General features: G+C 42.0%; 1 protein-coding gene across 1 annotated transcript; it reads right to left on the bottom strand.

Annotated features, from left to right (window-relative positions):
* Window positions 1-476: 476 nt before the first annotated feature.
* Window positions 477-3,041, bottom strand: LOC148013733 (paired amphipathic helix protein Sin3-like 3). Its single transcript, XM_087668609.1, has 5 exons — window positions 2,894-3,041; window positions 2,296-2,416; window positions 1,861-2,050; window positions 1,353-1,451; window positions 477-827 (listed from the first exon to the last, which is right to left on the bottom strand). The coding sequence occupies exons 2-5, from the start codon at window positions 2,412-2,414 to the stop codon at window positions 759-761; spliced, it is 477 nt and encodes a 158-aa protein (XP_087524735.1). The 5' UTR covers window positions 2,415-2,416; window positions 2,894-3,041; the 3' UTR covers window positions 477-758.
* Window positions 3,042-26,592: the final 23,551 nt, after the last annotated feature.

Below are 26,592 nucleotides of genomic sequence, written 5' to 3'. Positions count from 1 at the left end.
TCCTAGGGTGACTAGATTAGTTGCTTTAATCTACTATGCTTCATAAAGCATTCCATAACTAGTAGTCTAGACACAAACACCATAAAAACAATTAGGCTTTTGAGGACCATCATGAAATCAACCCCCTTATATTGTATCATCACTAGTCCCAATGTAAAATACTATACGATAGTAATTGGTCTCTTGAGGACCATCATGTAATTAGTGCCCTTTTATTATTTATATATATATCTATGTGTGTGCCCACCTTCCTTTTTTGCTATTCATTTTTTTAAAGTGAAACTAGTTGGATAAAGCCCAAAACATTGGTAACTTCTAATACAATATTCTAAAGGTATTCCTAGTTGGAAGTAAGGCAATAGGAAATTTGACTTTTGCATAATTGAGATAGACAATACTTCATCCCTTTAAGGGATGACCACCAAGAAAATCCGGTTTCTTTTGAAGGTCAAATTGCTTAATTAAGCTAGGTAGGAATGAGTGCCATATAAATTTGACTTCTTTTGAAGGTCAAATTGCTTTCATGTGGTAAGTTTTGTGACCCTTGAAACAAACACACAGCCATCATCCCTTTCTAAAATTGCATCCGAGTAAGAAAATCGTATTATCTTATTTTTAATGGAAAGCAATATCAAGTCAAACAACATCAACTAGATATTTAGGCTTTGCTAATTCCCCTATGAGACCAATACCCAATCATATTTGCAAAGCTTGGAGCTTTAAGAGGTCTTTTGAGATGAACTTCTAATGCCTCATGACTAGAATTTAGGTAGAAAATTGGTAAACTCTTGAACTAAATCTTCATGATCCTTAAAGAGGTCTGCAACCTGGAACCATGACAATAATCACTACATCAATGATATGCCAATTAATACAATCTTTAAAAATATTTCAGGATAAGAAATGACCACTACAATCAATTTGCAAATCTAGAAAATATTTGGCAAATCTCTAAATAAATCTAGTTTATTGCACAACCTTAAAGTTCATTACAATCTTGTGTATGGAGAAGTGAGCAAATATGCACATTGGAGGCATAATGTTACTCTTCTTGACAATTTTTTTTGGTAAATGATAATCGCAATATTAAAGAATCTCTATTGAGTGGTCTTTATGAATAGTTGCATATGCAATAACCAATTTGTTAGTAAAAACAAAATGAAACTAGCTAGAAAGAAAATAACCCTAATAGCTTAATGAGCATGTCTCTAGAGATAGAAAGCTTGGACACATCAATTTAAAACATAGTATGAGAGTTCATATGGAGTGTGAGAACAATAGTTAGCCAATTCGTTCTAAAGCATGTGTAGAAAACCAAATAAGTACGAGTGCCACATGTGAATATTACTGACCTCCAGGTAAAGCCGAGTTATAGTCCTATCACCTGACCAATACATTCGAAGGAGTTTCAAGAATTCTTGGTATACTTGTTCATTATCCTTAAACCTAGTCTGGATCCATAGGAAACAAAGAACTCATATTCAACTCTTGGCATTGAAACATGGTAAAAGATTTTCACAAGACATTTGAGACAAATTCCCACTGTAATCCCCATCTAGTGAATTATGACAATACAATGAGCTTTTGCATGGGAGAGACCACATACTAGCTAGCTATGGTTGGGGTAGGGAGCTACTAGTGTAGGGTGGGGGCTAAACCCCCAACAACAACTAGCTAGATGATATCATGCCTCTTGAGTAGAAGCTCATGTTGTTAAAGACTATTGCGAAGAAAAAGGCAAAAAGATTCCCTTTTCCCACATGGGAAAATGTCAAAAAACCTTTTATGTTTGTGCCTCTTGATATTTACACATTATCATTAGGTAAGTAGGAGTAAAGTAGGAAAAGAGCATAAAATCACCTGGAGTTTCTTAATATAATTGTGTGCCTGATCAAGCTCACTTGGCTTCCTTAATCGACGACGTCGTTCTCGCTCGTCAAATGGACTAGGGGGATGGACTATGCCAAACCCTAGCATCAAATCAGAGTGTCCCTTAAATAGATCTTGTAGCTTTGTAATTGCTTCGGCATAATCATCAGAATGACCCTCCCTGTCCAAAGTTATTAGATGGTCAATAATTTTTTTGTGTTGGAGCGTTAATGTATAAGATCAATTTGCAAATTTTATCTTAGGATCAGTAGATACTCTTATGGTAGTTGGTATTGATATGATCAATTCAAATGATTTATGCTTCTTTAACTTGTTCAAACCAAAATCATAATTTTCAAAAGAGAGTTGCCAAATTCACTAACACCAACAATAGGATTAATTGTGCAAGGGTTTATTGTATATTACATCCATGGAAGGAATCCAAAATACTCTGACAAGCGGAGAAATTCTGTATACTTGGCTGGTTGGCCCTTGAATGTGTTCCCAACAAAGCTAATATAGGAATCCATCTCGCTACACGCCATGGCTGTAATTGGTGCATGTTAATAATAATGTACTAAGCAAAAACTACAAACATAGAATTCAGATCAATGTTGACAAAACTTTTTTCCCCTTGAATGCAGAAAAGGAAGGGGTTGAAGTGTGAACAATTTTTGGGGAGAAAAAATATGATATAAGTAAGTTCTATAACAAAATGTCAACAAAGATAACTTGTTAGCATATTAAGGACAAACTTACACACACACACACACACATTATATATATATATGCAGCTACAACCCCATTGGCTCAAGTCCAATATTTAATTGCATAAATTGTAGTAATTGGAAAGAGCAATATGTATGGGAATGGGCTGAAACAGCAAGGTTGAATCGGAAGCAGAAACATTTATAGGGATGGCGCTCAAAGACAGCAAATGCAGCCTTTGAATGTCATGCTAGGGAAATTAAAAAGTCATTGCAAGCACATTCATTGTAATGCAAAGGAGTTGCGGTTGTCTTACATCGTCAAATGCTGGAGAGGGACATCAACTGCTCAGCAGCCTGCAGGTTGGTTTAGAGGAAGTGGCCAGCAGGCTGTAAGCGCACATGGGATTTGAGCAATACGGAAGGGAGCGTGGCTGTCCCGAGACAATAATAAAACGAGTGTTAGTATCGCCAAGCGAAGAAGACGGAAAGCGGAGCGGCGGATGATGAGACTGAGACGAAGGAGGAGGAGGAGGGAATGCTAACCAAAAACATGACATTCTAGTGTATTTGTATCGGTTGGAATTTGTTGTGCTCTTAACAATACTGGTAGATACTTCACGTATTGACTCACAAAATCCATATTTCATATAGATTTTGAACACCCCATTGCTTTGGAAACTTGTCTTTATTTTTATTCATTCAAAAAATAGTTTTGCAAGAGAGAGAGAGAGAGAGAGAGAGAGAGAGAGAGAGACCATGTACACTCTCAAAGACTATCTCATATTGATCACAATCTACATATATATAGGTGAGACCTAGTCTAGATAGGGTGAGCTATATATAGCTCGAACATCCCCACTTAAACAAATGTCTCTAGCTATGGATGAAAAAACCATTGGGGAGAACAAAGGGAAAAACCCAAGCTCCTATATACAAATGTACAAACATGATCAAGAAGGATTATTGTGTACATGTAAAGTGAATCTGTGCATGTGAAGTGAAACTGAATATATATATACAAAGATGACCAAGGTGTAAAGTGTATGTGCATGTGTGAAGTGTATGGTGCATACAAGGAGTATGTACAATGGCACTATAATGTCATAGTAGATTAATTCCCAATGATTGAAGTTGAGACAACTCCAAGTTCTGAGCATAGCAGAGTGAAGCACGCTTCATTAAGTCCTTTTGTGAATATATATGCACTCATCTGATCACTTGGACAATATTCAAGCACGATCATGCCTTTCTTTACTTCATATCGAACATAATGATAATGCATTGCAATATGTTTAGACTTGTTATGTTGAACATAGTCTTTAGCAAGGCTAATAGCACTTTGGCTATCATATCGAAGTGGTGTGGTGGAGAAAGGAGGATGGCCAATATCTTATAGAACTTCTTGAAGCCATACTAACTCTCAAGCCGCTAAAGATGCAGCTACATATTCAGCCTACGTAGTGGAAACAACAACACAACGTTGTTTCTTGTGTGACGAGTGGGATACATAGAAACTAGGGGTTAGACACCCAATCACACTGACCAGGGTATATAAGGTGTAAGAGTCCTAGATTAGGGTGACCACTTATTATCAAGAACACACTCTTCACCTTTATCTTCAGCTTCCATGGTTTCCTCCTTCCTTCTCCCCTCTTTTCTATCTTTCTCTCTCCTCTTCTAGTCTTCTTTTTATCTCTTCTTCATGTTCTCTTTCTTTCCCTTTAGCTCTTTCTCCTCTCTCCTCCCAGCTTCATTCATTACAAGTGGTATCAAAGCTTCAGGCTTTGGTCCTTTTTTTCTTTTCCCTTTCTCCTTTCTCAAATCCCCAAAACCCTAACTATTCAAGTTACAAGTACAGATACAATAGGAAGGACTACAATTAGTCTCAGCTTTTGAAGCAAGTAGGAGATATGGCCGGAGATTCAAACATAACTGGAGATAAAATGGCGAAACTAGTAGGTCACCACTTCTTTTCATGCAGATTTTAGGGGATCCAAGGCAAGTTGGAGGTACAACAATTTAGAGAAGGAAAAAACCACATTTACTTTTTGCTCTAGACTTCTCTCTCTTCCCCACCAAGCTTTTCCCTCAAGCCTCCATGGTGAACTACCCCCAAATCCCTTCCTCGTTGCAACTAGCTCTCAACCTCAACATCTAGCTGCCCCACAAGCTCCCTGAGGTGATTCCCCACCTGGCAAGTACCCTTGAGGCGAAGGAAACCCTATTGTAGGCTCCAGGCATTGTAGCCCGCTATTTGTGATGCAAATTGCGATGTTGTCCTTGCCCTCTTCATGCCTCGTGCTCTAGCTCTTGGACACTCCCTTGGAATTCCTGAACCCTAGGGCAAGTGGTTGCACCCCCCTTCAACAAGATTGGCACTTCTTCCTCTAACTTTGAGGTCCCAATTGAACACCTTGTTGTACACTGCGTGTGGGCAGCCATTACAGCTCAGCTCAAGCTCTTGATCTAGCCCATAACCTCTGGAGCTCAACCCTCAAGAGGCCCCCCACCCTTTTTGTCTCTTTCTTACCTAGATTGAAGATATGGAGATTAGCATGCATGGGGTTCTTGTGGGCAGCCATGAAAGCTCCAGATATTGTGGGCTGGATCAAGAGCTTGAGTTGAACTGCAATAGCTACCCACAGGCAGTGTACATCAGGGTGTTTAATTGGGAGCTCAATGTCGTAGGAAGAAGTCATCATCCATGGGAGTGCTCCAACAAACCAGGCTTTCTTGATGGAGCAAATGGGCATTAGGAACCGTCTTCCCCAAGCGCATTGAAGAGGTGTGTCAATTTGATCTTAATCTCTCATATTTATCCACTTGCTAAGCTTAATCCCTTTGTTGGAGAGATTAAAGATTGCATAGGATTTATTAGTTCAATCCCTTTTTGTATACATGTATCTACTGAAAGTCAATATCCAGGGGAGTCCGCCTTATAGAATATGTAAGATACCACGTGAGTTCAAAAGAAAGGGTATTATATTTAGTGAAACTTGCAAGATTATATTTATAAAATGGATTTTTAATTAAAATTTAAAAAAAATTGGTAAGTTTAGCAAAGTAAAAGGAGTCATTTTAAGGCCTTATAGCATGCAAAGAAAGGGTATTTCTTAATATCCTTTGAATGCACGTTATATAGATGATTTCTTACAGGTGAACTCCCTGGGGTCAATATCCCCCTTTGCTTCCTAATGCATCATAACTAATCTTGAATCAATCATACTAGATGACATTAACCCCCCTCTTTGTCTTGTGTGTCTTGGATAATTCTCAAAGTGAGTAATAGCCTTTGTTAATGGGTAAGTAACAGCCATTGAGTCACTAGACTGCCATGGTAACCCCTATCCAAGCCTTTGTTCATCCTTGCATCTCATGAAATGACCCAATGTTTCCTCTCCAATGCATCTCATGATGATTGCTTAATAAAAATGTCTACCACATATAATCCAGTTGAGGAAAAAGGCCGATGCCAAGCAAGGTGGTAAGACAAAAGACAAGTGACCCTCCCTAACCATGTAAGACCCTGAAGGGATGCACAACCCGCACCCCCGAGGGGGAGGGGGGAGAACCTTGACCACCTCCTGGTGATCTAGAGCCCTATCCAAATGCAGGTACTCTCCCATGATCACCACCTCTTCTAGGGCAATGATCCCCCTTGGACACCCTTTCAGTGCTAATGGCACCCATGTATGACACATGAAGTGGATGTAGTTAGAAGAGATGTATGGTAGTAAACTTCACTTCTTATGCATTGATCACAAAGAAGATGGATATGCAATGATGCTTGGGATAGTGATCAGTATGCTCAGGATGTTATTCATGTTATTGGTGAGGCCTCTCAACATATGACTCATCCATATAGTGCTTTTGCACTAAGGGACATACAATGTTTTTGGTCACGGTCAAGTAGGATAGTCATAAAGATCCTATTACAAAAAAATTTGTATTGCATCTGGGAGTAAACTCTATGGCTCAAAGAGGGCTCCGTCCCCTTTGGTTTGAATCAAATCAAAGCTACAATCTGAAAGTTATGCCCATTTTTGTGTACTAGGGTCACTATGGAAAAGGTGCAGACTGCTCAGACACAAAAATCCCATTGTAGAATATTTTGATCATTTTTTGTCACAAAGATTAATAGCTCATCTCAAAGAGGGCTTTTTCCCCTTTGATCCGAATCAAAAATCTCACTAGTTGCAGTTTCCTACCAAAAGTTATATCCCATTTACTAATACTAGGTCTTGTGAGCTGCATTCAAATGGCTGGTGAGAAAGGCAAAAGTAAGGCCCATGAAGAGCTCTAGAGGGAAATTAGAGACTCCAGGACCTCCATGAATGATAAACCAAGCTCAAAACAAGATTAACATGGTGATATGCAAGAGGAAATGCCCGATACGGATCCCTATAACCTGCTCAACCACACCCTATGTCAGCATGAGCTTCGTCACATGGAACGACATAATGACATGGTCACCAATCACCACCAAATGATGTCCAAGTTTGATGAAGAAATTGAATGAATGGGCCTCTCAAACTTGAGAACTCAACAATAAACCTTGGAGCAACTCACCACTCTTGTTGCTTAGCTAGCTATAGCTTAAGGCAAATGACTCTACGCACAAATCTAGATGTCCACCACCTCAGGATCCATTGCATGGTCCACATGGCATACTTGATGCTAAGGGAATCCCCTCCTTCTACTTATGATATTGGTGAACCCTCTCATGTTCATGATGAGCCTCTATTGAGCTCCCCCATTAACCATGTAGCCAACACCCCACTGAGGCCCTCTCCCACCCTTGGTAGAAGCTCCCCCACTATCACTAGGAGCCCCCATGTACCGTATATGAATCATCCCCATCATTGACAGTATGATACTAACGACTAGCATGGGACTCATGGGCAGCATGGCTATAATGGGTAGTATGGGATACATGCACCACATGGTATGTATGGGAAGCAAGGTATGTATGGACATCATGCGATGTATGGATAGCAAGGTTTTTATGGGTAGCAAGGCCCTCATGATCTACGTGACAAGATTTTTCTCACTAAGTACAATGGGAAATCTCCCTCACCATCAGACTTGGAGGAATGGATGTACAAGTTGGGTAGAGTCCTACTTCAATATCTATCCCCACACTGATGATTAGAAAATTATATTTGCTTCTCTCCACTTAGAAGGATTTTCCCACACATGATGGCGCTATCTCAATCTAGAGAATCATCAATTCATTGATTGGGAAGATTTCAAAATGCATATGGTCCAAGTATTTGTGTCCCTTGTGGAAAAAGAGCGGTTGGCAAGACGATGGTACACTCTTGACCAATGTAACCTCAATATACGTGAATACACAAATTAGTTTATGAACTTGACCATCTATGTAGAGAGCATTAGCAATGATGCTAAATTTCACAAGTATATCTATGGATTGGAACCAAGATCTATCACCAGATGTCATGGCCCAAAAGCCTACCACACTATTTGAAGCAATTGAGCTGGCTGAGAGATATGCAAGGAAGTACCGTAAGAATGAAAATTTTCAGCAAGGTTCTAGACAGCCCCATATCCCTTCAAGATCATCCCCATATGGAGGTGGTTTCCAAGGCACTTCTATGCCTAATAACAACCCCAAAATACCCACTTACCCCACCTTTCATGCTGAAAGAAAATTGGGCACTTGACAATATTTGGCTCTAATGCTGAGAATAAGTATGATGAAAATAAACATTCCTCTGCATCAACTTCCCTTGGCTCCAATGGTTGCTACTTCATTTCTCCGGATCTTGTGAAGGAACGAAAGGAGAGATGTCTATGCTTTAAATGCGGGGATAAGTACACTACTAACCATGCCTCCAAGTGCCCTTACAAGTCAGTTAAGGTCAAGGTCCATAGCATGTATGTCATGGAAGATTGGCACAATGATGAGGATGACCTATCCACACATTGACCATGTTGAGCATGTTGAGGAGGTTGACCACGAGCAGTTCTATGACCCAGAGGATGGGTTTCCTTTGACTAGGACAATTGTCCATAAAAAATACTTGATCTGACATCCCACCCACCTACCACTTCCCTTTGCTCCATCTCCTTAGATGCTTGGACGGGTTCTTGAAGCCCCAATACCTTGTGCATTCAAGGTAATATCCATGTGGGAAGCATGTCTTCATCCTTGTGGATAGTGGTAGCACTCACAGTTTTGTTCATAAATTAGCCATTGCCTGGTTGAAATGCATCCCTACGGAATTACACCACCCCTTGAAGGTCCAAGTAGCAAATGGAGAAGAAGAAGTCAATACACATGTATGCCCTACAATCCCCTTATGTTTGCTTGAAAATTATGTGGCATTGGTTGATCTAATTGCCCTAGATGTGGGCCCCATTGATGTTGTCTTGGGTTGTGATTTGTTGAAACAATTGGGAGAAATTGCTATGGACTTATCTAAGCTCTACATGGAGTTTATGATGCATGTACAGCTCATCCACCTAGAGGGAGTTCAAGTTCATGCTGAATTTCAGCTCATTAGAGCAAAGCAACTCGAATGGGAGTTTAAGAAATGCTCACAAATATTTGTCTTGCAATTAAATAAGAACAATTTAGGTCAACCCTTTGAAGTATCTAATGATTTAGCCTTGGAGGCCCTACTTGAGGAGTATAGTGATCTATTTCACATGCCTACAGCCCTTCCCCCTAAGAGACAAGTGGACCACCCACTTGATTTATAACCTCATCCCAAGCTTGTAAACAAGCCACCTTACAAACTCTCCAAATGTGAATGTGAAGAGGTTGCAAAGCAATTCAGGGAGTTGTTGGAGATGGGTTTCATTGGACTGAGTTCTTCCCCTTATGCATTCCATGTCCTATTAGACAAGAAGAAAGATGGCTCTTTCCACATGTGCATTGACTACAAAAACTTGAACAAAATCATAGTGAAGAACCACTACCCCATCCCATGAATTGACGACTTGCTGGATGAGTTGAGAGGGGTATGCTTTTTCACTAAGATTGACTTATGCTCTAGCTACCATCAAATTCCTATGAGGGAGGGACAAGAGATATATTAGAATATCAAGCTCCCATTACTCTTCAGTCAGTCTATCTTTATATGTGTGATCGACATTAGCTGGGCTGTATACGTATGTGACATTCAATAATTCGGTGTAGTCAGTGACTTAACCATAGTTAGCCTTGGTTAGTCATACCGATGTGTGTAAGTCTCTTTCAGTTAGTATGACGGAAGAATAATGGAAGAAGAACAACAATGAGCCGAGGCTCATCTTCTGCTTTACTCTGTCTCTCTCCCTCTCTTCCAATATGGTATCAGAGCCATCATGGATGGGCTCACTAAAGCATGGAGTTGTGGAGGAGCTTAAGGAAAATGGAGACTTATCAAGGAGCTTCAGTGAGCATTCTTAAGCACATTTGGGTGCTCATTTTCATCAAAATCAACATGAGTTGCTGCTGTTTGATTAGCCCAAACCTGTGTGATTGCGCCTAGCTATATGCTGATGTCAAATCTCTGCAAATGATTGAAAACATTGTCTGAAGCTTGTGTGGAGCCCTTGTGGAAGGAATATGAAGTCCTGAAAGCATAATTGCTTGACTGAGAGCTCATCTAGGAGCTTGAAGAGTTGATTACAGATCTAAAATAACAGTGGTCTGTTGTATATAGACAACCTACAAATGTATGCACCTCTAACATGAGCTTGGAGCTCTCAAACTTGTCAAGGAGTACCATTGAAGCATATGTATATGATGGGAAGTCATATGGACATGATGTCATGCATTGAAGCTGGGATTTTATGTTGAAAAATATTGAGATCTCTAATTTTTTAATGGTTGGAAACTTTCAATGAATGTAGGCAACAAGCATTGAAGCATTACATGCCATTTTGAAGCTCCTATCATTTGTATGACAGGAGACCTGACATATGTATGTTGAATACTTGGAAGACTAAAGAGAGCATTGGATGCAACTGAGGATTGAAATCTAGAGATGAAACAAATGCCTTGATATCTACTTAGCTGGTCATTTACAGTAAATGTAATCTATGACTTGGATTCATGAAGGCATGATGTCTATGGTTACCTAAATGCTTATGTATTGAACCTATCACTTCAAAGTAAATATATGACATGATTTGAGGCTATTTTGGAGTTGGATAGACAGTTTTACTGAGCATTTGATGACTGCAATCTGTGAACAGGAGGTTTGACACTTATACTTGGTGTCTATGCACTGATTTGTGCCCGTATAGTCATGTTTGGATTGCTACATGCACTAGCAGATGTCTATGAAGGTTTGGGAAATGTATAACATGTATATGACTCAGTTTTTGGCTTTGAATAAGTTGCTAGTCACTAACAGTTTACAGTGTTCAGACTACATGTATGTATCCTAGCAGTAACGTTGCATGTTACAAACCTAAAGCAACTACATAGCATATGTATTGACAAATGTACCTATAAGTGGGAACACATGTTTGTGGATGTTTTTGAGCACTTAAAGGGATGAAATACCATGGTTTTGATAGTAAATCTGTTGCAGTAAACTATCATAAATAGTCAAGATCTACAGTGAGTCAGGGACACTTGTTGGCTTGCAAGAAGTCGGACATAGTCTACTGCACCATGGCTAATGCAGAGGGCACCGAAAATATTACCTAGATCATTGGAGAGAAGTTGGATAATAAGAATTTTACCTTGTGGAAATTCAGAATGAAGAATTTTTCAGTTGGCAGAGGTTATTGGGACTTAAGTACAGGTGATGAGGTTGAACCTGAAATGCTTGAAAGGAATCCGACAAATGATCAAAAAAGGGCTCAAAGATATGGACTGAGAGAGCATGAAATGTTTTACATTGGTTTTCCTTATGTATATCATCAGACGCTATGGTTATACAGATTAGTGGATGCAGTTCCCCAAAGGATTCATGGGACATACTCATGAAGAATTATTGAAATATAACACCTGCAAGAAAGATTCAGCTGAAGGAATAGTTCAATAACATGTCTAGGAGTGTCAGAAGCATTCAGGCCTACACTACAAAGATCAAGAACATAGCGGATCAGCATGCCGCCATTGGATCTTCAGTGTTTGAGAATGATATGATTGCAGTGACATTGAATGGACTTGGCAAAGAGTATAAAGCATTTGATACATCTATTTCTGTGAGAGCTGAATCCCATGATTGGGATGAGCTGATTACTTTGCTACTACATGAGGAAGTTAAGCTTGGGCTGATTACAGGTTCTAGTACATCTCAAAGTAGAGACACTATTCTTTACTCTAGCCAGCATGGTAGAGGCGGAAGAGGCCATGGCTCTTTTTGAGGTCGAGGAGATACTCAAAACACTTATGGACAGCAGCAATAGAATGCCTAGCATGGCATGAATACATAGGGCCAACGTGGATCTAGCATTTTTTGAGACATGGGGAGATTCCCTAAAGGTAGAGGAGGATCGTAGAAGTCAAATGATCAGTCCAAACAGGGATAAGGACTATCATTATTGCGGGCAGATATGGGCATATAGCCAAAGATTGTCATAAGAAGCAGGCTGACATGAAAGCCAAGGGTAGACAACATGGAAATTATGCTTCATCTAGTTGCCATTCAACATGTGTCTAAGAATGCATCTAGGTAGTGTCAGAGTGCAGCGGTGCGGAAGTGTAGGACTGAGAGAGAGAGAACGCAGAGAGAAAAGGGAGAGAAAGAGACAGTGTACAATGAAGATCTGCTGTATAAAGAATGTTGAATACAAAGATATACACGGGCGTAGTGCACTGGACTGCGTGTCTCCACCTCGACGATGCGACCTGCTGTCCACCTCGAAGTCTACTGCAGTCTGCACTGTCTGCTGTCTGAAATCTGTGAACAGAGACAGAAATCTGCACGGCACCGGTCTGTAATCTACGACAGAGAAGAGTGGGTAGACTGCTAAAGTCGTCGACAATAAATAGGCGAAAAACCACCTAGAATGGGGCGCCAGAAATAGGGCGCAGCCTGGTAAAAACGGCTGCAGGCAATCGGACTACCACGTGGCAGTCCGACTGCACAGTCCGACTGTAGCTGCTGGTCCGACTGCTGCTGCTGACTGTGCAGCTGCCTAAACAGGCTATGATCTCTAACACCCCCCTCTCAGAGCCTGGACAGGGCAGAAGCCTGAGGGATCGGGAATGTTGCCGAAGTAGAGCCTGAGGAAGCGCCTTCATAAACAAATCCGCAAGATTATCCTCCGTCTTGCAATACTCCACAGTGATGGTCTCATCCAGAAGCTTTTCTCGGATGAAGTGGTACTGGATCTCAATGTGCTTCGTCCGGGCATGAAAAACAGGATTCCTTGCCAAGGCAATGCAACTCTCATTGTCACATCGCAGCAATGTAGGACGAGTCTGGGGGCACCCAAGCTCCTCCAACAATCTCCGAAGCCACACAACCTTGCATGTGGTGGAAGATGCGGCCCGATACTCCGCCTCAGTAGACGAAAGGGCTACCGTGGGCTGCTTCTTGCTACTCCATGAAATAACACCTGCACCCAAAGTAAAGCAGTAACCTGTTGTAGACCGCCTGTGGTCCACGTCACTGGCCCAATCCGAGTCGCTCCAACCTACAAGTACAAGATCTGACCCATCTGTCCCTGCGGGGTAATGAATCCCCAAAGCAGACGTCCCCCTCAGATACCGAAGTATCCTCTGAGCAGCCTGCCAATGCACCGTCTTAGGTTCACTCATGAACCCTGCCAAGAGCCCAACAGCAAAACATAGATCAACCCTGGTGTTGAGAAGACAAATCAAAGACCCTATCAACTGTCGATAGCGAGAAGCATCCGCCAAAGGAGAAGCTGAATGGGAAGTGGCCTTCTAGTTCGGATCCATAGGAGTAGAGAGGGCCCGACAATCTTCCATCTCAAAAGTCACCAAAAGCTCCTGTACATATCTCTGTTGGGAGAGAAAGATCCCCCTCTGAGACTGATAAATCTCATGGCCTAAAAAGAAATGGAGTAGCCCCAAATCCGTCATCTCGAACGTCCGATGTAAAGCTGAGTTTGTCTCCTGGACCTGCTGTGCATCATCACCTGTGACAATCAAATCATCAACATATAATACAAACAGCACACAACCATCCTCGGAAGTGTGTACATACAGCTGCGGATCGGCCTTGGACTGCCGATATCCCAACTGAGACTGGAGGAACGAATCAATCTTCTCGTTCCAAGCTCGTGGGGCCTGCTTGAGGCCATACAGGGCCTTCTTCAACCTGTAGACTTTCCCATCTGAAGAACCAAAGCCAGGAGGCTGCTCGACGTAGATCTCCTCCTTCAAATCACCATTCAGGAAGGCCGACTTCACATCCAGCTGATAAACAGGCCATCTCCTATGGCCAGCCAAAGCAAGAACAGCTCTAATGGTTGCCATACGAGCTGTAGGGGCAAAGGTGTCATGACAGTCAATCCCTGGGCGCTGGGCAAAACCCTTAGCAACAAGGCGAGCCTTGTGCTTATCCAAAGTACCATCACTGAGATATTTGGTCTTGAAGACCCACTTGACTCCAATCACCTTCTTCGTCGGGGGGCGTGGCACAAGTGACCAAGTGCCATTCCTCTCAATAGCCTCCAACTCAGCTTCCATAGCTTTCTTCCATGGGGCGGACTGTAAAGCCTCCTTCACGGAGGTGGGCTCTCGATCCTGCATAACTCGGGACATCAAACAATAATTGGAGCAAACAAGCTCCGAAGAATGCGCCTGGTGCCTCCGTGACCGCCGCGGACCATCCTGCGGTCCCCACTCCTCAAGAACCCCCTCGATCCCTGAATCACGGAGTGTGTCACGGGCCCAGCGAGGAGGAGGCCGAACCTCCCCTCGTCGTTCTCCATCAGTAGAAGACTCTGGAATGTCCACCGGGGGTAACTCCTCAGAATGGTCCGGTGGAACAGTAGACTCTGTGTCAGAAACAGAATCATAATCAAACGGCACAAGCTCCAGTGGAACTGTAGAAGGAGCCAAACTCTCCCCTGGATCTCCAAGAACGGGGTGATCCTCACCCGTTGAAGAAGCCGGAACCTCCACAAACCGCACATCACGGCTATTATATACATCCCGCTTGACGGGATCATACAGTCGGTAGCCTTGGGACTGGAGCTGTAGCCAACAAATACCTGTTTTCGGGAAGCCGCTTCAAATTTGTCACGGTGAGCCTTGGGAATGTGAACATAGGCATCACACCCAAAGACCCGAAAGTAAGAAACATCTGGCTTCGTTCCAAAATACGCCTCAAATGGGGTCATTCCTTCCACGGCCGAAGTAGGGGATCGATTAAGGATGTGGACTGCAGTAGCCACAGCCTCGGCCCACAGAACCTGAGGGGTCTGTCGGTGCTCCATCATGGTGCGCGCCATCTCGATCACACTGCGGTTCTTTCGTTCGAGAATACCATTTTCTTGAGGAGTATTGGTATTGGCAAACTCCTGGTGAATTCCTCTATCTGCACAAAACCGAGCAAATTCATTAGACACAAATTCACCGCCCTTGTCGGATCGCAAGGTCTTCAACTTCCGGCCTGATCGATTCTCCTCACAGAGAAGCCAATCCTTGAAGTGCGAGAAGGCTTCTAACTTTAGTGCCAAAAAATAGGCCCATGTCATCCTGCTATAGTCATCCACGATCAACATGAAGTACGAGCTCCCACGCAGGGACTCATTCCTCATAGGGCCACATAGATCCGTAGATACTAACTCCATCGGTGAAGTAGACCGCCGCGAAGCGGTGTGGGGAATGGCATCTCTATGCTGCTTCCCCCGTACGCAGGAGACACACGGCTACTGGCTCACCACTATATCCGGCAACCCTCGAACAAGCTGTCCGCGTGACGCCCTCCAAAGATAGTCATAGTTCAGGTGTCCAAACCTAGCATGCCATAATTCAGACTCTGACTGTGAGGTAAGAAGAAGAGTAGAGAGGGCAGTGGAAGACTTCAGTTTGTAAATGCCGTTCTCCTCATATCCAGATGATAGAACCTTCCTCGATTCACGATCAAGGACTCGCACAGTAGAACTGTCAAACTCCACCAAAAGACCAAGGGAGCAAATCTTATGAACTGAAAGGAGATGGTACCCTAATCCTGGTACATGCAAAACCTCTGAGGTATGGGTGCCACCTCGTCCATCCGGAATAAGCTGCATCTTACCCCGACCTGCAATAGAAACGGAAGAGCTGTCTCCAATGAGGACCTGCCCACGTGAAGGGCGCAGCTGGGCAACACCATCTGATAAAGGAGTCATGTGCCGTGAGGCACCACTGTCAACAATCCACTCTCGAGCTTGGGGAGCCGTCATCGCAGCATCAGAAGCATTCGGTGAAGCGTCCTCAATGACAACTAAATGTAGAAATGCAGCTGATGAGGGTGCAGCTACCGCTCCAGAATCCTTGGTTTCCTTCTTCTTGGTGTCCTTCGAGTCTTTGTCAGGGCAATCCTTCTTCCAATGGCCAGTCTTCCCACAAATATGGCATGTGGAGTCTTTGTCCTTGTCCTTCTCCTTGTCCTTCTTGGACTTGTTATCCCCCTTCTTCTTCTTTTGGTCCTTCCCCTTCTTCTGAGAGGCTTGACCTGTCAACGCCTCCGTCTTGGAAGCATTCTGTCCCTTTAACTGTTCCTCTTGGTCCAAGACCATAGGAACCAACTCTTCCCACCGAAGAGTAGACTCGCGCCCCGAAGCAATAAGGGCAGAGTAAAATGTACCGAATCGTGGCGGCAACTGGGACAAGAGTGTGATCGCCATATCTTCGGAGGAAATTGGCTTCCCCGCATTCTGAACCTGCATCTGTAGCTGCCTTAGCTTGTTAATGTGTTCCCTTAGCGAAGAAGACTTATTGACGGACAAGGTCCGCATCTGTACCTCCAAAGAAACCCTCTTCATCAGGGTCATCCGATTGTACATTTGATCAAGCTCCAGCCATATCTCACGAGCCACCGTCAAGTGCTCGATGTGAGCGATCACGGCTGTAGTGCATGATAGAAAGAGAAAGGATCGAATCCTGGCATTCAGTTTGTCCCAATGAGACTGGGCCCTGGCCAACTCCGTACGAGCATCGGAAGAGAGTTTGGACTCATCTCTTACCGAAGGCTGGTCAATATCCTCCTGTACCAACTCTGCCAAATCATAGGACTCAAGGATGGCCAACATCATAACGCGCCAAATGCGGTAGTTGTCGCCGTCGAGCTTCTGATCTGTAGGAAGAGCCGGTAGGACAGGCACCTTCCGGTCCATAATCGCCTGGAATTCCAAGTCCATCTCTGTAGACATCTTCACCTGCAATGCCTTCTCAAATGCAAAAGCAGCCCCCTCTGACTGGGTAAACTCAGCCTGCTAAGGCTCTTTCGCGTCTTGAAGCTTCTTCACCCGCCGGAGGCGATGAAAAAGCAAAACCTGCACTTTCAGGTTGAAAACTCAAACTTCCTCCGCGTCAAACAGCAGTAAACAGTAGCAAATCCACCACCTGTACTCCTTTCCTGTGTGCCCACACTCGTTTCAGCCTAGTTCCAAGGCGCAGCCCTCCTGTCTGCCCTTAAACGCAAAAAACGCAAATTTGTGTCGCGATGGAAACTCCCCTTCAGGTTGATTCTGCGCTCAGTCAGCCCTCAAACACTGCTCTGATACCATGTCAGAGTGCAGCGGTACAGAAGCGTAGGACTGAGAGAGAGAGAACGCAGAGAGAAAAGGGAGAGAAAGAGACAGTGTACAATGATTTGCTATATAAAGAATGCTGAATACAAAGATATACACGGGCGCAGTGCGCTGGACTGCGTGTCTCCACCTCGACAATGCGACCTGCTGTCCACCTCGAAGTCTGCTGCAGTCTGCACTGTCTGCTGTCTGAAATCTGTGAACAGAGACAGAAATCTGCACGGCACCGGTCTGTAATCTGCGACAGAGAAGAGTGGGTAGACTACTGAAATCGTCGACAATAAATAGGCGAAAAACCACCTAGAACGGGGCGCCAAAAATAGGGCGCAGCCTGGTAAAAACGGCTGCAAGCAGTCAGACTGCCACGTGGCAGTCCGACTGCACAGTCTGACTGCAGCTGCTGGTCCGACTGCTGCTGCTGACTGTGTAGCTGCCTAAACAGGCTATGATCTCTAACAGGTAGAACAGAGATGAGAGATGGTACATTGATTCAGGAGCTTCAAATCATATGACACCCCATGGAGAATGGTTTGATGAGATGGTTCACATGGACATGTTTGTACTGGGGATGACACACATCATACTATTCAGCATAAAGGAGTTGTACCTTTATTGATGCCTGATGGCAAGAAAAAGAGCCTACATGATGTACTACATGTACCTAGAATAACCAAGAATCTTTTGTCAATTGGACAGATGGCAGAACAGAATCTACAAGTGAGATTTAATAGAGATGGATGCTTTGTTGAAGAATATGGTAATGTCTGCAAATTGATTGCTAGAGGCCGAAGAGATGGCAAAATGTTACTCTTGATGCGTCTATTCCAGGATTTGAAAGCAGCCATGTTTGCATATGATGGTGGTGCTATACGGGATGTTGAGATATGGCATGAGCAGATTGGTCATGTGAATGTACAAAAGTTGAAATCTTTTTTGCAGAAGGAGATTGTGCTTGGACTGCCTAAGTTCAAGTATCATGACTTTGGACATGTATGTGATGCATGTCAGTTTGGAAAGAAAGCATGGTTTCCATTTATGAGACATGTGCAAAATAGCTCATGACCCTTGCTGTTGGTACATTCAGATGTATGTGGTCTGTCTCAAAATACTTTGTTTGGTGGTGCTTGTTACTATGTATCCTTCATTGGTGATTTCAACAGGTACACTTGGCTTTACATACTGAAACATAAGGATGATGTGTTTGATTCATTCAAGGACTTCAAGAAGCATGTTGAAAATGAGTTGAGCTATACAATTTCATGTCTTAGATCAGATGGAGGTGGAGAATATATCTCTAACTACTTTGACAGGTACCTTGCTAAATATGGGATCAGAAGACAGTTAGCTTGTAGCTATACACCGCAGCAAAATGGTGTAGCAGAAAGGAAAAATAGGGTACTGATGGAATCGGCAAGAGCTATGTTGAACGAGAAGAGTTTGCCACAAATGGTTATTGGGCTGAAGGAGTAGTGACAGCTTTCTATGTGTTGAATAGAACCCCTACAATAGGGATTCATGATGTAACTCCATATGAGAGGTTGTATGGTCATAAACTGATATTTCACACTTGAAGGTATTTGGTAGCATTGCATATGTGCATGTTCCTGATGAAAAGAGGAAGAAATTGGATCCTAAAGCTGTCAAGAGTGTGTTCCTTGGTTATGCACAAGACTGGAAAGCTTACAATTGTTATGTACCATCTACACATGAGACATTGATTAGCAGAGATGTTGTTTTTGATGAGTTGGCATCGTGATATGGTAATCCTATTGCAGTGGCTACTGATGGATTAACCAACACTAGTAATGCTAAAAATATACCTAGAGTGAGTACATCTATGAGTGGTCCTACAAGTGATGGGTCACCTATAGTAAGTCCTTGGTCAAGACGCTTGCGGAGTCATACTCCTACGTCCACTGGCATGGATATGTCACTGAGAGGGAGATTGGATAAGGGAAAAGAAAAGATGCTTGAGGATGTGACAGGTCCACTTACAGCATGTTATGAGTCATCTAACAATGACAGTTTGGATAGTGAGTTGGGCATTTCGTCTGTTATGATGCCTAGAGCAAGGCAGAGTCGTTATGTACCACCTCATGAGAGGCAAGCTCAGAGTGAGCCACAATTATGGAGATCTGAAAGAGTCCAAAAACCAATTGATAGATCTACATACACTAGTTATTCAGCCTACCATTATGCATGTATGGCTAGTGTGACAGGTTACAAAGAACCTACAAAGTTTGATGATGCAGTTTATAGATGATAATTAGTGTGCTGCCATGGATGAGGAGTATGTAGCCCTAGCTAAAAATGAGACATGGGAATTTGTTGAGTTTCCTGAAGGCAAAGTCCCCATTGGCTGCAAATGGGTATACAAGGTTAAGTGCAAGTCAAATGGTTTGTTAGAACACTATAAGACCAGGCTGATTGCAAAAGGGTATGTGCAGCAGTATGGCCTTGATTATGAGGAGACTTTCAGTCCAGTGGCTAAAATGGCAACAGTTAGAACTGTCATTGCTTTGGCAAGCATGCAAAGGATGGAAATTATGGCAAATGGACGTCAAGAATGCTTTCTTGAATGGTGATTTGGTTGAGGAAGTATATATGAAGCAACCTGAAGGATATGTTCACGCAAACTTTCCTACACATGTATGTAAGCTGAAAAAGGCTTTATATGGGCTGAAACAGGCACCTAGAGCATGGAATGCTCGGATCAACAATTATTTACAGCAACATGGATTTAGGTTGGGTGATGCAGATCACAGTCTGTTCATAAAGAAGACAGATCATGGATATATGTTTCTCATTAGGAAAAAAATGAACTCACAAATGAAGTTTGACATCTGGGGCCACTTTCTAGTGAAGTGGCCCCAGACACGCCAGACTTTGGACATGGCAGCTGCGTGTATCATTTTTGGCCAATATTTCACCGATGGACTCTGGGAAACCCGACACATCGTATCGTCAAGTTTCATTGATTTTTGATAACTGTAGGTTATTCACTAAATATATTGTTTGATTTGACTTTTTCATTCAGGACATACTGTATATAGATGAGTTTGCATCAAGGCAAGGAGGAGCTCAACATGCGGATCGACGAAAGGATTCAGCTCTGAAGGAGTATATTGGTAACCTTGTTGCAAATTTGGTGGTCTTCCATAAGAAAAGCTCACTAGGAGGGCAAGAAATAATCATGAAAATTTCATCTTTGACCAAGTTTGGACCTTTTCAAGCGATACATGTGATATCTAGCTTGGAGAAGGTGGTGGTAATCAAGCAGTCAAAGCTTCTTTACTTGTTTGACCAAACATGTGGTGGAGCAATGTGTGTGCTTGCTACATTAGGTGACCTTGCTAAAGTGTTAGATCCGCTTCTCCTAGAGAAAGAGCTGAAGGGGGAGCACATCATTTTCGAAGCAAAGAAGGAACTTATATTTTCATCGGAAGCTGGCCCCTCCTCTCCACCGATGAAAAAGCCAAGGAACAATTGAGAGTTATTGTTGACTATTGGCTTTTTGTATCACTAGCAATCATCACATGTATTTTTCTTGATGAATATAAGATACTTTACTTTGTCCCTACAAACACATATTTATTAAAGAAATGTGTGGTTTGTATAAGTGTGACAATAATGTGTGGTACGTGAATGACGCATTCACATACGTTACCATAATTCAACGCATAGTACTACACTTGTGATTGTGTAAGTGTGACGATAATGTGTGGTACGTGAATGACGCATCCGCATACATTAACATAATTCAATGTGTAGTACTGCACTTGTGATTGTGCATTAACAATAACGTAACTTGTATCCGTATGTTTTACTACTTTCGATGTGCTCGTACATTAAACAAAAATTAAGAGTCATGCATTTCAAGAAACAAAACAAAACATCTTTACTCAATTATTTGAATTCAGTACACATCGCATGAGATATTATGCATATATAAATAAATATTCCAATATGGCAGAGTATACAAAATTTTTTGGCCTTCTAAGATGTTATGGCGCTATAACACTCATTACAAATCTTGAATCATTAATCTAGTAAACTATGGCGGAATCCCCTTGCCGTGTCGAAGCTGAATGATAAAGTTCATGTCTTTATCTATGATTGTGACACGCTTTGCATGGATGGTTGCAAGCTGTGTATCATCAAACAAGTCGATGAAAAACCCCTCTGCAGTTGTTTGTAGGGCCTCCATAGCTACATTAGTCCACCTTCTTGCTGGTGGGCTATCCCACACTCATGCCCAAAATCTTCCCATCCCTTTCAGCTCCAAGTCTTGCATGACTTCCCGAACAACCTTATGAAAAGAACTTTTCGGGATGAGAAGCTCATATCCGCGTTGGATTCTCCTTATCTCTCAAAGGGTGACAATGCTCGGTTTTCATCTCCTTTTCTTCTGTGGTGGTCCTTGTGCTTTATGGGGAGCACCTGTGCTATACTAGAGGAGGCTCCACCTTGTGCTCCAGGTGGCAGGCCTTGGCATGATGTCTTCCCAAGGCCAAAACGGCAACATGCTTGCTTGGTGCATGCCATGCAAGCTCAAGGGGGGCAAGACAGAGAAGAGATAGAGGTCGGGGATGTGAAAATGGAGAAAGAAAAGAAAGCAAGATGTGAAAATGAGAAGAAGAATGAACTTTTAACCTATTTAAACCCCAAAATCGGGTTAATGCAGCTTCATATGCACTGTCCATCGTGTGATCATAAATCCATAACCTTTTATTAGAATGCGATGAAACTTCACACGTACACTCATTAGGTGGCCAAGAGCCCTTTTTTTTTTCAAAACAAAATGCCTGCAAACCCCTAGTCCAAAGTTTGGTATCTAGAGCCACGGTCTGCTGGCATTTTTTTAAAAAATTAAAAAATTGGGCTCTTGGCCACCTAATGAGTGCGTGTGAAGTTTCATCGCATTCTGATACAGTTTAGTATTTTAAAAATTATCCCACACAAAAATTATGGATGGATTGATAATTGAGAAATCAACGTCGCGACTAGTGGCCCTTAGAAACAAGAAATGGCAAATTTTTGCATGTTATTCCTATTGAAATTGGCAATGCTAACAAAAACTGTAAATAAGAATTGAAAATACAACGAAGATGCACAGTCAAAGTTGAGAGCAAAGGATAAGTGTAAATTTTTAATTCATATTTTAAGGGCGCATACAATAGTTTGGCATTGGGACATAGTCATATGTCCAATGCACGAGGATAACACAATGCCAAAAAAGATAACATTACAAACTGTGTTCATTCCATTGGAACAAATGCATCCTTCACTGCTTGAAGATTTCTTACAAGTTGGAAGTCCTTGGGAGTTACAGTGATGCACTTTGCATATATTGCACAACGTTGAGCATCAGTCATCAAGTCAACTAAAAAGGCCTCTGCAGCACACTATAGAGCATGAATACATTCTTTTCTGAAGTGATCGGGTCTATCCTGACCTTGTGCCAAAAACCACCTCTTGCTTTCTATGCGGTAGAGGACTTGCACAATCTCACGAACAAGTCTTGAGAAGCTCGCCTTCGGAATGATGAGATCAAAAGAGTGTTGATACCTCCTAATTTCTCTCAAGGCCACTGTACCTGGCTTCCACTTGTGTTTCTTGTGGGGATGCTGAGGAGGACCCTTGTGAGGGCGGCTTGAGGAAGGTGGGCTAGGTTTAGAAGGGGGTGCATCTGAGCTAGTAGATGCTCCAAGGGGCTGAACATGATATGGGGCTCAGAGCAGAAGCTTATTTGCAACTACCTTAGACCTAGCCATCTTTCCTGCACAAGAGATGTGAGAACTCAATGACTAAGATAGAAAGTGAAACCCTCTTTTATATAACCCTAAACTGTAAGACTCATTCACATAGATGCACACTCTCTGTTTCTCTCTTAAACTATGAATTGCATTCACACTGAACACATTGTTCATCTTACTATCTTAGCTCTCTTCGAACCCATTTGCTACCTTGTTGAACCCTTGTTTCTAGCCACTTGGCATGGTTTTCTTTGGCAATTGAGGCTTCATAATGCACTCTTTTAGTGACACGACGTGATTCCATCATGTCTGCATCTGATTCATCAACACTTTCATTTTCTCTCTTTTGCGAGAGTTTAACTTCATCCACTACTATAATACTATACCACCAAGATAGCAAATGGATCATTGGATTGCTACCATTCACCCCTCCACCATGGTCGGTTTTTCTTTTGTATGCACCACACGCTATCCAATGTGAATTTTCCATCCCTTGTGTGGACCAAATTCCGATGCTTCCCTTTTTTGCAAAGTATGGCCCATGTGCCTCAAGGATATGCTACAAAGTCACATATCACACATGAGTAAAACTATGCTCAATAGTTTATACAATTCATACAATTTTAAAATATTAACTTATGTAATGTGTGATAGAGCTTTTGCCCCATACTTCCACCATGTTTTTGTAGAAGCTATGCACAACATTGATAAATTCTTGCTTATCTTCATTGTTAAACACCATCTTGCGAAGTAAGGGAGCCAATTTTTTAAGACTTATCCAAACCTTAGCTTTGGCCAATCTTGTTTTTCCTCCATTACTTTGATCACGAACTACAAAATGTAACTTTTTCTACCCATCGTAGTCCTTCCGCCTATAAACCATGACATTCCCTTTCTCATTGATGGGTGATGAGAGAAACTTCCTAGTCTTTGCTCCTCCAAAGCAAGGCTTTTTTGGCAAGTTACCAGATTTTCTTGATCTCTTCTCATCTTTTTCAATCATCACTTGATGCTTGTGTAGCCCAATTTCTAATAGCACTCGCTCCACATTCCTACACGTTGCAATGGCTTCTTTTTCTGGTTGCATCCTATAAGCAAAGCACATGTATTCATATACAAGTTTCTTCATGATTCTTACAAAAGCATGCAATGAACAAATGTAAATACGATCCAATGGAATGTTGAAGATGGGCTTCCAAGTGGGATATTCTCTATTGCACATCAGTGCAGCATTTGTCACCCTTTGCTAGTTCTTCTTTCCATACTTTCCTTCCACCCTCTCTGTCAAGCAATATAGGCATGGATTCTTTGTATTTGCACCAAGGAGATTCCACACATGTGTTTTAAAGTTTTCAAGTCTCCTACAAGATGCCATTCAACCAAGTGTTGACCATACCCTTCAACCGAGAGCATCTCACCATGTTCCTAACGATCGATGATGCTTAGAATGCTTGTGTGCATAAAGAATAGCTGCAGTACCTCAAATGTTTCCTTAGGAACCTTCAAATGTAGCGAGCCACCACACATGGCACTTAGATTGAACAGTAAAGTTTCCTAGGTTGTTCTTGTTGAATTGTAAAGCTCTATTCATCAGAGTTACACTAACTCTTTCAAGCTTTACTCCTTTGACAACCTCACTTTCATCTAATTTTATAACAAACTATAATTTACCATTACATTCCTCAACAAACATATTGTAGTACATTACCATTGCCGACTGCACCTTGTACAAAACTAAATAGTAATTGTTGAGTTCGGTGAACTTTACCTCATATGCATTTTTGGTCCCAACCTTTAGTGTTTCCACGCATTGAACTTGCATGGGATCTCCTATCAGCTCCAAAATCTTTATATTAAGTTGCCGTCGGACCTCTATTAACTTTGAAGGTTGAGGAAGAGGCACAATTCTATTTCTCTTCACCACATGACCAAACCTAGCCTTCACACCTTTGAATATCTTTGAGTAAGTCATTGTGCTAATATCGGCCCTGTCACAAATAGATTGTGCATCCACAGTTGAGAACTCATTTGACACATCTTTTAATGTGCACTCAATCACATTTTCCTTCATAGCCTTAAACTTAGGATTGCTCAAAGTGTTTTTCAATGTACTTGCTGATGGGACCTGAAATGGGCCGGCACTAGCAATGGCACTAGCCGGACCTCATACTCATAACTGACAAACACACCCTCATGGCCTTGCGGACCAGGAGCGTCAATTTGCTGCTAAAGGACAAACTGCCCTAAAGCCTAATCTATGCGTTTATAGTTTTGTAGTTTTGTAGTACAAGGTTTCCCTTTCTATAAACTCCACAGAGGGAGAACCCATACACATTGGCCCATCAATGCCACGATAATCACATACATGGAGGCAACCTCTCGATAGAAACACCGCGGCCCACTGTAGCTCTCCTACATCGCAGGGATTAGCTCCTTCATGCACTGCTCAACATATAAAACAAACGAACAAACTCCAATCTTTCATTTCAAACGTCTCCAGGAGATATACCATGTTTCCTTACCAAATAATCCCCCAAGAAACGAACGTCTATCCTACGGCTTAGGATGCCTTACCACACTCAATGTAGTCATGGTCATTGAAAACAAGTGCTATGCATCCAGGTTTTTTAATTCTGACACCATGATCATCACGCACATGCAAAGTGAATGATTCTAAAGTGCTCAAACATCATTTTCAAATCAGCAACGTGGTGCACAATCAGGCTTTTAATGCTTATTCTCTAACGCATTGCGGCAATGAAAGGATAGCACCGAGATGACACTCGTGCTACTACCCTCTTAATTAACATAACATGAAATCTATGAAATGATGCACAATAGAAAATCAGCAACAATCAGCATGCAAATCACACCATTCAAACATCCCAACCCCCTACGTTTAGGTATTGCTTCATTGCATAGGTGTAGAGGTTCATTTTGTCATGTTTTGATGTAGAAAAAGCGGTAAATCACACACTTTGACAAAGAGATAGGGCAAAATAAGGCTAAACCTCATGCTTTACCACTACCACACATCCACAAACAATTCTCATATTTTTCCTTATTTTTCCAAGACGTATTTCTATTTTTCTCCTTATTTTTTCCATTTTCTTGATTTATTTAGCAATAAAATATACTATTTTTTGGTTTTTCTTATTCCAATCACTTCAGCATACTAACTTTCAATTTATCTTCCATATTCCGCCCATGGGAACACTTTTTCCCCACCCGAAACGGAAAAACTACCATTTTGCCACTTAAAACCCGCATTTCGAGTTTACGGGAATTAAATAAAGCATGTAAATCATTGCAAAACCAAAATTTTTTGATACACAACAATTACTCATAATGCAAACAACCCTCAAACAAATTTTCATCCAATAAGAACATAATTATTATCATAAACTATCAAAAATCCTTTATTTTCTTCATAAAAATGGTCATACCGTGTTTTTACGTAACCCGAGACGCTTTTAATGAATGCATAATCAGAAGACGGAGCCTCCATTGCTCTCAATCCAATGCTGTACTTCACTTTTTAGCATCTCCATCAATTTCCATCACCATTTCCTTCA

This window comes from Lygodium microphyllum, chromosome 26 (assembly GCF_053477565.2).
Source record: "Lygodium microphyllum isolate KBCC chromosome 26, Lygodium_microphyllum_v1.1.10, whole genome shotgun sequence".
Classification (NCBI taxonomy): domain Eukaryota; kingdom Viridiplantae; phylum Streptophyta; class Polypodiopsida; order Schizaeales; family Lygodiaceae; genus Lygodium; species Lygodium microphyllum.
This window is presented reverse-complemented; position numbering and strand designations above follow the sequence as displayed.